We start from the raw sequence: 11,889 nt of genomic DNA, 5'->3' as shown, positions 1-11,889 counted from the left end.
ACACCCTGGCAAATGCTCATTATTATTTATTAACATGCATTTATTGTATTTACATGATGAAGCTAATACAAATGGCTTGCATGCACGACAGCACCAACATATTCAGCCTTAGTTGGAATAGACAAATATTTTTGCATATTAAAAGCGAATTGCAGGCATATATATAAATGTTCGATGTTTATGATTACTTTTTTTTTTAGTTTTATTAAAAATTATGTGAATATTGAGAATGAATAAATTATAAATAGTTTTAAAATAAGTATTAAATGTATTAAAGAAAACGGAACTTCTCTGTAGAATGACATAATTCTGTCATGGTAAGTCATTCTTCATTAGAAAAATTATTACCACTTATTAGAAAACTTAAACTTATCTACTCTGGCTCATACCAACTATGTAGCTATTAATCGGATATCTAATTTTAAATAAAATAAAAAATTAAAAGATATTGAAATTACAAAAAAAATTAAAATAATAATTATAAAATTTCCCTTAGCATGAATAGTAGTTGAAGAAAGGCTTAAGGATTAACAATTTTAGTTTATAGGTTAATATATTTGTAGCTAGCAATTTAATATTTTTAGTCTAACAACTTAATACTATCTTCTTAATCAATACTTTTAAATATTATAGGCTAATTATGAATCAAAAATAATAAATTGTATGTGTTGATCATATAATAGTACTATTAGAATTAAAATAATTTACATTAAAAATAAGGGTACTTCGTAAAAAAATAAATATTAAATTTAATTTTGATATACTAATTTTTTAGATAATTATTTACTTGATTAATATAAAAATAGTTAGTTTTTTTATATAATTTTATATAATTAGATACACATATTAAATTATTTTATACTGATAGTACATTAAAATTAAATTTAAATATTGTACACATTTATATAATTATATTTAAAATCTCTTAAATGATCATTCATGCTATTAATATATATATAAAGTTGTTTTTGTTAATACAACGTTTTGTAATTAGATTGACGGTACTTCAAAATTAAGTCCATATTTTGTACAAAGAATTATTTGTGAAAATAAAATTTTAAAACTGAACACATAAATTATATTGGAGGAAGCTAAGTATATTCCTTTAGAAGCATGCATGTGACACCAGCAAAGACCTAAATTTGAGACCTTCCAAGTAATTACTTTATAGTTTAATGTACTAAATCAATACGGAACCTATCTGTGGAACTAAATTGACTCTATTTTTTTTAATCTGCGAGAGAATTATTTTGATTTATTAAAATATATATACGAGACTAAAATGACGAACCCATAAACCTGCTAGATGATGAGAGAGGTGCGATTTTGCATGTTTCAATTAGGGAGGGAAAGATGGATTGGGTTAACTTCCCAAATTAAAATTGTGTGTTTAAGTTTAACTAGGGCTGTTAAAATGGACTCGTCCGTTTATCTATCTATTTAAATGGGTGAATTTTGTTTTTAAAATTAAGTCCGTTTAAATTTTGAATTAAACAAGCTGAACCCAATTAACTCGAAAAGATGACGGGATAAACGGATTAGTCTGTGGGTTAAATGAGTGTTCCGTTTATTTTTTATTTTTTCAAAAAAAAAAGTAACACTTATAGCCGACATTTTTTTCTATTCGACCCAAAAATACGACTCATCGACTAAAAAATATTATTTTTTAAAGGTTTTTATCCTAAAAGTGATATGTTTTATTAAAATATTTTTTAAAAATTAAAATATAAAGATAAACGAACTGGCTCGTTTAACCCATCGAACTGACCATAAACGATCCGAACTAAAAAATTATAGCCCGCAAAAAAACAAATTTAAACAGTTCATCCCATTTAACTAACAGTTATTCATAAAATTGCTGCTAATTTATTAGATTCTGCTGCACACTTAAAAACCGTAGACAAAACTATCACAAATTCACAATTTTTCTATTTAGTGATGATTTTGCATAACTGTTGTTAAATGGTCGTTGCAATCTTCTAACCTTAAAATTATTTTTTTAGTTTAAATTTTAAGTTATAAATTTTAAATTTTGAATTTTAATATTAAATTGTAAACTCTTTAAAAGTAATTATTAAAAATATAATTTGATAATAAAAAAAGTTTACTAATGTTGATCAATAAAAAGTTATTTTTCTATATTTATTTATATTTAACTATTATATATTATTAAAAATAATTTTTTTAATTAATAGCATAAGTAACGTAATATATTCTATTTTAAAAATACTTCTTGATTTATTTTATTTGATTCATTTAAATGTATTAATTAATTATTTATTTATTTAATTTAATTAAAATAAATATCAAATTATTTAAATGTTTTTATCATATTAATTATAATTGATTATTTAATTTAATTAGAAAATAAATTAATTTTATTTTAATTTATATTAATTTTTTTATCTTATGTATTTTGATTAACAAATTTTAACAGTATTATAATTAATCATTTATTTTATTTGATTAAGATAAATATCAAATTATTTAATATTTTATTTGACTATATTAATTATAATTAATCAATTATATTAATTTTTCTTATATATTTTGATTAACGGTTTTTATCAGTATCATAATTAATTATTTACTTTATTTGATTAAAATAAATATTAAATTATTTAAGATTTTTTATTATATTAACTATAACTAATTAATTATATTAATTATTTTGTTTTATGTATTTTGATTAACGGTTTTTAACAGTATCATAATTAATTATTTATTTTATTTGTTTAAGATAAATATCAAATTATTTAAGATTTTTTTATCATATTAACTATAACTAATTAATTATATTAATTATTTTATTTGATTGAAATAAATAATAAATTAATTTTGTTTTAGTTTGAATTAATTTTTTTTATATTATGTATTTTAATTAATAATTTTTAAAAGTATTATAATTTTTTACGTGGCATATTTATAAGATATTTTTTATTTATTTAAATTATTTTATTGAACCAAACAATTATAATTAATTCAAATATATGTTATTTAATTCAATTTATTGTTAGTTAATATTTGAATCGTTGTTTATCAAAAGTTTTTTTATTTCATTCTTTAATTTTAAATATTTTGATTTTAAATTTTAGATTTTTATTCATTGTTTATATTTTTTACTTTAATATCAATCTAATATTTTTATTAATATTTTCTTGAAAATGTATTGTTAAATTGTTGTTTGTCCGCGTTAATTATATGATCGTGATTATTTTTTAATTTATTAAAAAATACAATTTTTTCTCTTTTTTTATATTTTTTATTTTTATATTTTATAATTTATTTACCGTAAAAATTCATATATGCTAAAAAGAAATTTTTTTTTTACCAACTGTCGCTCCTCTGTTTGATAATATATTTTTTTTTTACTATGATACATTATTATTTATTATTGTACTCTCTCTCTTCTATTTCGTTTATTTTATTCTTATTTATTTAAATTTTTTATTTTTTCTTATAAATCTTGTCATTTTTATTCCATACAAATTAATTTATGATAACTCTTCATATGTTAAGTTTTTTTAATGTTTAAATTATATTTTTTAATGCTTAATTTCATTTTTAATTTGGGAGATTAAGTGATAAAATAATACCATTAAAAGTTGTTATACGTCTTCTTCTTTATTTTTTGGGTCTACCCCTTTTGTAGGAATTACGAATAACTATAAACAATAGTATTTATGCATAAATAATAAGTATAAATTGTATAATATAACAAATATAAAATTAGTTAATATGACAATTATCTTATATTCTAATAATCAAGAGGTATGGGTTCAAATTTTTGAAATAGCAAAAATATATTCATTTATAGATTATACAATAGGTTATAGATAATAAACAATATTTAGAAAATGAGAATGACAAATACAATGAAACAAAAAAAATATAAGCTTAACGTTTTTTTAAAAAAAAAACCTTAAATTAATCGATCTTTTTTTTTTTTGTATGGTAGTCAAACTGAGTGTTCATTCGAATTTATGAGTTTAGGCAATCAAGTTACTCGACCTTACACTAGGTTTTGGGGAATTATTTAAAAAATTATTGTATTTGGACACTCAAGTCAATATATTTAGGTAAAAGAGAGTGTGTAGGTACATCAATTTCAAAAGAAAAAAGTAAAAAGTAAAAAAATACACTTAATTATGGAAGAAAATGTATATCGAGTGTTACTCTTACATTGAATAATAATATATATATAAATTTAATTTTGATATACTGATAAGTAGTTATTTAATTATATTTATTCGAATGATATATAATTAATGTAAAAAATAATTATTTTTGTTAATATGATATTATATAATTAAATACACGTATAAAATACAATAAAACGTGAAAATTAAATTTATATATAATAAAGTTGACATTTAGTTTTATATATATATGACGGCAGCTATGGTCTCTGGTCTGAATATATTGTCCCTTTCCCTAATAATAATAGCCTTGCTTTTGGGTTCAGCAGACACGCTTTTGTGTGCTAATTTTGGTATAAATAAAATTGTGTGTAACATTTCAAGAACAACTCCAAAGAGCAACAAAGAATTTAAAGAAAGAAAATGAGAGAAGAGGGTCCATCCAATGGTGAGAAGAAGAGTGATGATGATGAGGTTGGGATGATGATGATTCCATGTTTGGATTTTTCCTTCAATAAGAAAAATAATAATAATGGGTTGGGATCATTAGAGGAGTGGAAGAAAATGATGAGCAAGAAAGTGAGAGAAGCGTGTGAAAAGCATGGTTACTTTGTGTTAGTGTGTGATGATGATGAAATAGTTCCAAAGGTTTTAAGAGAAAAGATGTTGATGGGGTTAAAGGAATTGTTTGATTTACCTGAAGAAACAAAAAAGAAGCATCAAAGCACAACAAAGCCATATAGTAGCTACACTAGTAGTGATTGCCCTGTTATTCCTCTCAATCAAAGCTTTGGTGTTTGTGATAGCCATGTCTTCCATGTTTCTCAAGAATTCACCAATCTCATGTGGCCTCATGGCAACCCATCTTTCTGGTATGACTTTAATTTTCTTTTTTGCATGTTCAATGCTGTGTCCATACAGTTTGTCTTCATATGAAGTTGATAATCGAAAACAGTTAGATAATTTAATAAATTTGACTAAATTATTATTTAACGATTTTTCGGTTATCAATTTCACACAAAAATAACTGTGTATATAAGTCTTCGTCATTCATGTTTTATTTGATATTATGTTAGATTCATCGGTTTTTACTAATTTAATTAGGTTAGAATTTTGAAAGAGAGAGAAAAAGGATTTATAGTGTAAAAAAGTTTAAAATTTAACATTAATTAAAAGTATTTTTATTTCTTTCTTTATTTTTTTTATAACCCAAACTTATTGCAAATAATTTCTAAAATAATCCTTGGCTTTTGTGACTAACCAAAATGATAATGGGGAATTAAAATTTGGTATTTTAAGACTATATGTAATTTGTTTATACACAACCCTTAATAATTACTAGACGTTGCTTAATTTTGTGCTTTATAATCATAAAAAAAGCCTTTTATATATAAAAAAAAAAAAAAGATAAAATGTCCGACTAAAAACTGGTATATATAACATGATTTAGTGATTGCTTTTTGAATTATTTATATAGAGTAAATTAAAATTGTGTTATTGAAAAAATTATTTATTGAAAAGCAAATAAATAATTTAAGAATTTAATGTTGATGTATTATAATATAAAACAATTTTATATATATGTATCAAAGTATGTAATATAACATTGGTAAAAATAACAATCTTTTATATATATATATATATATATTAATTGAGTATAAATGATTATCCCAAAAAATAGATGTAATTAAACGATTGTAATGGTTACTATATCAAAATTAAACTAAAAATCTAAACTCTTCAAAAAGTTCTATACCCATAAAAATCACGTTGACAAACTAACTACTAGTTTTTCTGGGGTATAAATTTGTCAAATAAATCAAACATTTTAAATATATCAGAGAGCACCTATCGTTCTTATTGACAGAGTTGCTATATTATTATGATCATTAGTTTGAGGTATGATGTTGATTAAGTACTTTGCCCTCAAACATTTTAAATATATCAGAAAAATTTTTTGTTCTCTCATATCAAACTACTAGTGATATGATTTTTCGTAAATAATATTTGTACGGTACTAATTAATTTAATTATGTTTGAACTAACCTAATTTTGCTGCTTGATTTGTGCCTCATTTGCGAATTCCCACCCCTAATTAAAAACAAAGTCTTTTATATTTAGGCTTTAGTCGTATATGAATATGAGTTTATTATATATCGCTTATTAGTTGGATTAGGAAGAGAGGGGTGGCTGAAAAGACATAAGAGTGCAAAGTAAACGCTGATTAATATAAAATTTCTCTCACCATGTGACAAAGCTTTAATCTAAATAAATCTATTACTGGTTGCATGATGGGCATGTTTGTGTTCTATGGAATAAAAAATCTATGGTACGTACGTTTGTTTGAATTTTTAATATTTTGTTAAGAGTAAAAAAAATAAAAAATGCTAAAAGAAAATCGAAATCAAAGTTCTATTATTTATTCTTTTTTTTAATATAAAATTTGAAAAAAATACCAAAAATAAAAACACAAAATAAAAAAATTTCGGAAAAGAAATTGAAATTATGTATGTTGGATAACCTTAGAAGTTGACATGCCATGTGTAGCTAACTCTTCATTTAAATTCAATATTGATTAGGAATCACTCATATATATAAAGACGTCTAAAACGTCTTTTTTAAAGATATTTTTTAGTAATTAAAATTTAACACATAAAATCGATTAAACTATATTATTTTTGTCAAAATTAGGTCAAACAAATTAATTTAACCGAAAAAATGACTGAAAAAATAGTAAATCAAATTTTGAATTGGTCTAAATTAATATTATTTTTTATAGAAAATAATTACAATACCTTTGTTATAGAAAATGACTAAAATAATTCTATTATACATATTATTTTTGAAAATTCTAAATTTTAGTTCTTTACTTCTCTGCCATCATAGAGTTAGAATTTAAAATTTTTAAAATATATATAATAAGAGTATTTTAGTCATTTTTTATAATAAGAATATTTTAATTATTTTTTATAAAAAATAATATTAATTAAGATCGATTCAAAACTTGATTCACCATTTTTTCAGTTAAATTAATTTATCTGACCTAATTTTAATAAAAATAATATAATTTATGTATTAAACTTTAATTAATAAAAAATACATTTTAAAAAAATATTTTAAACATTTTTATCTGAGGCGTCCTAATATTTTCCTTTGTTCATTTTTAGAGTTTTTTAAAGTTGGAATTGGGAATAGTCACAGCATCAAAGCACAAAACCTTTTATAAGATCGAACCAATGTTCAGCAATCAATATCATCCAAAATTTTCCTTAATTTCATGAATTGTTACCTTGGTGCTTCTCTCCCATGCATAGAGCTCCGAGCTTCTCCTAGCTAGCATATATAGCTCATTTAATTTAGTGATATTTTAATAAAGTAAACAAAAATTTTCGAAAGAAAAAACGATTTTTTAATATTTTAAAAATAATAAATATATGGTTCGTTCTATATATCTTTTTTTACAAAATTAATACTAATTAAATTGATTTTGCCAAACAGGCACTCTTTTAAAAAAATATACAAGCCATATAAAAGAAACGGTAAAATATTATATTTTAGTTTTTATAGTTCAGTTAAATTTTTTTTATCTAATATTTAAAATGTCTTATTTTTTTCCACAAGTTATATTCCATTCTATTTTTCTCTAAAATAATTCCCCCACAATACTACTTTTCTTTTATTATTTTTTATTTCTTTTTTTATCTACTTTTATTATCAAATTACTAAAATCAACACTATAATTATTATAATTTTTGTTGTAACCTAAAAAAATTAATATTTAAAAAAATAATTTTAATCAGAAGTTAAAAATAAGACAAAATAAAAAATTTATAATAAAAATAAGATATTTTAAATATCAAGAATAAAATTAGTACTTAACTTAAATATTAAAGACTAAAACAATATTTTATCTTAAAAAAAATAAAACTTACTTTGAAAGTCCTACAATAATTATGTGTGCAACTTATTAAAGAAAATATCAATGTTATATACATAAATTGTTTTGATTCAATGTGGTAGTGAGACAATGAATTCCGTAAGTTCAAAGTTGGTGGAACTGAATTACATGATCTTGAAGATGATTGAAGAGGGTTATGAGCTTCCAAAGCACTACACTTGGGACATTGAAGACATGCTAATGAAGGGTACCGTTTTTTTGCGTCTAATGAAGTACAAAAGTCCAAGCAAAGAAGGTGAAATTGGATTGGTGACTCACACTGACAAAAACACCTTAACTATTCTTTGCCAAAATGATGTGCAAGGTCTTGAGGTGCAAACCAAAACTGGAAAATGGATTCAAGTAGAGATACCCCAAAATGCCTATGTGGTCGTTGTTGGTGACATATTGAAGGTATATATATATATACCTCTATCTACTTATATATAGCATGTTAATTAATTTGATAGAGATATATATAAATATATGTCTTTTTCTGACAATTTAAATTAAATTTTTAGAATAAATAATTTTTTGATATGAAAAAAAATGTTTTTGATCAATGATCGTTCTAAAATTTGATCCTTGTTATCTCAAAAAGAGTATTTTAATATAAGACAAAACTAAAAAAAAAGGTAAATGCGTATACAAATTTCATAATTAAAGCCTAAATTAAAAGAGACAATTAGACAAAAAAAATATGTTAAACATATAATTATTTATGCGATCTATTTAACGAATTAAACTCTAGAGATAAGTGATTTTATGAGATAATAGATTTTATGAGATAATAATTTTACCAATTATATGTAACCATGGATCATAAAAACAATGAAAAATGTAAATAATGGCTTTGAACTTCATCTTATGTGCATGTTTTATCTTAAATTTTTAAATAGACTTTTTTGGGTATTAGCCATTTTCAATAATTTTAATCAGTATTTGATCGGTACAAATATTAAATTGTTTTTAACAAATAAAATTTATTATTTTATTATATATACAATTTTTGATAAATATAAATACAAACGGTGTTAATTTATATTTGTAAATTCTGATAAATATAAATATAAATTATATATTTTTGTGTATAAATTTTTATAAATATAAATATAAATTATTATTGACTAAGTTGACCTAAAATAATAATATTTGTCGGTCATGTAACTGGCAACGAAGCTAGCATAAAATTTGGAGTGGAGCCAAAGTGTAATTTTTGAATATAAAAAGATTAAAATAAAAATTTTAATGAAGACATACAAAACTAAATTTATATACAGTTTATAAGAAAAAGTTGAAGTTTAGGGGAGTATTACCCCCCTTGAGACTCACATAAGAGGCTTCGCCCATGCATGTAGCATTGCTATTTTTAAAATTAGTTGATTTGATGCCCTAAATTCGTTAAATGATGAAAAAAAAAATCCGTTAATTTTCTATTCCAAAACTATTCTTTTGCATATACATGATGCATGTGTTTTTTATATAGATAATTTTTTAATAGTAGAAGAATATAGTTTTGGGAAAATGAAGTTAAGAAAATATCTTATTTGTACCATTTGATATTTCTCATGGGTCACATTACATATTATTAGAATTTAGAGTACATATAAATTAAACTACATATAATTAATTTCAGTAATTTAACCTTAAACATATATATTAAAATTTTTAGGGTATTATGCTGTCTTTTAATCATGGTTTTAAATTGTGGGTGCCATTATCTTGCAAAGAATAATGATAATGGAACAATCTTTTATTTAGCACTAACAACTAATTTTGGTCAAATAATTATGCTCATGCTCTATGTCTATAGTAACTAAATAGAATGATTATGAATGATAATGATTCTTATTTAATTTGTTGTGTATAGGCATGGAGCAATGGTAGATTACATGCGGTTAGACATAGAGTGAGAATGAAAGGAGACAAAGAAAGATACTCATTTGGAGTGTTTACAATGCCTAAGGATGAAGCCAAGATTGAGGTGCCACCTGAGTTGATTGATGGCAACACTCATCCCTTACGTTATCACCCATTCACTTATGGAGACTACATCAAATTCTTTGTTTCAAATCTCAATGAGAATGCACTTGATGAATTTGCTGCTCTTTAATTTCGTTATTGTTTGTTTGTTTGTTTGTTTATGATGCATGCTATTATATTATGGCATTTGTGTGTGTATATGATTTATAGTTAATTATGATATTATTTTATCAATAAAGTATGTATGTATGTGTGTCTGATAATAAAGTGTTCGAAATTTATTGATTGAACGAATTCATTGTAAGCCAACTCTTATAGTGATGTGAATATATATGGGTGTAATTCTAAGTAAAGTAATGTAGTTCATATTTTGTCTATGTAATTATTTTATGTTTATTTTCACAAATTTTTATATTCAATTTCATAAATTTTTTAATTTTTTATTTTTAATTTTAGGAAAAATGTTTTTAACAAATATTAAAAATACACAATTTTTTTGAAAAATAAATTTGTAAATAAAAATATAAAATTTTACATCTTTTTTTTCTGCTTTAATGATAAATATATAATTTTAAAAAAAAAGTATAAAAATTTGTAAACAAAAACACAAAAATTCTATTGCTTTTTTGTTTTTCCTCGTTCTCTTCACCTTTGTAACAACGTTTAGAAAAAAATAAAATTTTTTAAAAGAAAACACAGAATTTTGTGGATGAAAATATCTAAATAATTCAACATTTTCTTATTTTCTTCTTTGATGATGAACACATAAACTAAAAAAAAACCTTAAATTCTATTTTTTTCCTCCTCTTCTCTTTTTTTTTCTCATTTTTATTCAATTATTTATTTTCTTTTGTTTTCTCTATTTTAAAAAAAAAAGGAAAAAAAACATCAAATAAATAGAAGCAATTTTAACAAATAGTTGTTTCTCCTCCTTCTCCTTCTTCTCCTTCTCTTTTTCCTTCTTCGCGTGTTTTTTTTTTTCATTGTAATTCTTTTGTTGTTGTTGCTATTGCAGTAAAAGGTGAGGAGAAAGAGTTTTGAATTGTACAGGACAACGAGTTCGAATGCACCTTAATTCACTCAGAAATAAACCAAAATTATATAATGATTGCGACATAATTAACTTAGAAATAAACCAAAATTACATAATGATTGCGACATAATTAATTCAAAAAGAAAGAGAAGCAGAGAACAATGATAAAGAATCTGCAAATTAAAGCAATGGATGGTAATAATAAAAGATTTTTAACATGAACTTAGAGATTTTTGCATTGGAATTCCAAGTTGAAGCAATGGATGGTAATAATAAAAGATTTTTAACATGAACTTAGAGATTTTTGCATGGAAATTCCAAGTTCAACTGAGGAGAATTTAGCTACAATAGAAAAAAAGATTATAAAAAAGGCCTTCTAGAAAAAAGGAATATATTATTCATGGTATTTTATATTAAATTTATAATTTATATCAGAACTATTTGAGAGATTTTATTTTTTGGGATTGTGAAGGTTAATGAAATACTTTTTTTTCTGCCTTTGTAGAATACTTAAAAAATATTCATTGTATTCATTATTTCTTATTATATTTTTTATTTAATTTTACTAATTTTCTAAAGTCTTGTCCAAGAACTAAATTCAAATTTAACACATGAATTTAGAAATGGTGTTAAATTTGAGTAAATCAAAAAGAATTTTGAAAAAATAAAATAAGAAGGAAAAGATGAAGTAAAAAAAGATGAAAAAGAAGAAGAAGAAGAAGAAGAAGTAGAAGATGAGGAGGAAGAATAGAGTTTTGAATTGTGCAGGATAACGAGTCCAAATGCACCTTAATTCA

General features: G+C 22.6%; 1 protein-coding gene across 1 annotated transcript; it reads left to right on the top strand.

The window, feature by feature from the left end:
* Positions 1-4,513: 4,513 nt before the first annotated feature.
* LOC130936219 (probable 2-oxoglutarate-dependent dioxygenase AOP1) lies at positions 4,514-10,392 on the top strand. The gene is made up of 3 exons (XM_057866257.1): positions 4,514-5,011; positions 8,160-8,490; positions 9,947-10,392. The coding sequence occupies exons 1-3, from the start codon at positions 4,563-4,565 to the stop codon at positions 10,187-10,189; spliced, it is 1,023 nt and encodes a 340-aa protein (XP_057722240.1). The 5' UTR covers positions 4,514-4,562; the 3' UTR covers positions 10,190-10,392.
* The last annotated feature ends 1,497 nt before the right edge of the window (positions 10,393-11,889 follow it).

Source organism: Arachis stenosperma, chromosome 6 (assembly GCF_014773155.1).
Source record: "Arachis stenosperma cultivar V10309 chromosome 6, arast.V10309.gnm1.PFL2, whole genome shotgun sequence".
Taxonomy (NCBI): domain Eukaryota; kingdom Viridiplantae; phylum Streptophyta; class Magnoliopsida; order Fabales; family Fabaceae; genus Arachis; species Arachis stenosperma.
Note: the sequence above shows the minus strand (reverse complement) of the source record. Positions and strands in the feature narration are given on the sequence as shown.

What these genes read in the sequence shown, in the direction of transcription:
- LOC130936219 (XM_057866257.1), top strand. Translation starts at nt 4,563, where the DNA reads ATGAGAGAAGAGGGTCCATCCAATGGTGAGAAGAAGAGTGATGATGAT. An exon ending in CATGGCAACCCATCTTTCTG is followed by an intron (nt 5,012 to 8,159) that starts GTATGACTTTAA and finishes TCAATGTGGTAG; the next exon opens with TGAGACAATGAATTCCGTAA. An exon ending in TTGTTGGTGACATATTGAAG is followed by an intron (nt 8,491 to 9,946) that starts GTATATATATAT and finishes TGTTGTGTATAG; the next exon opens with GCATGGAGCAATGGTAGATT.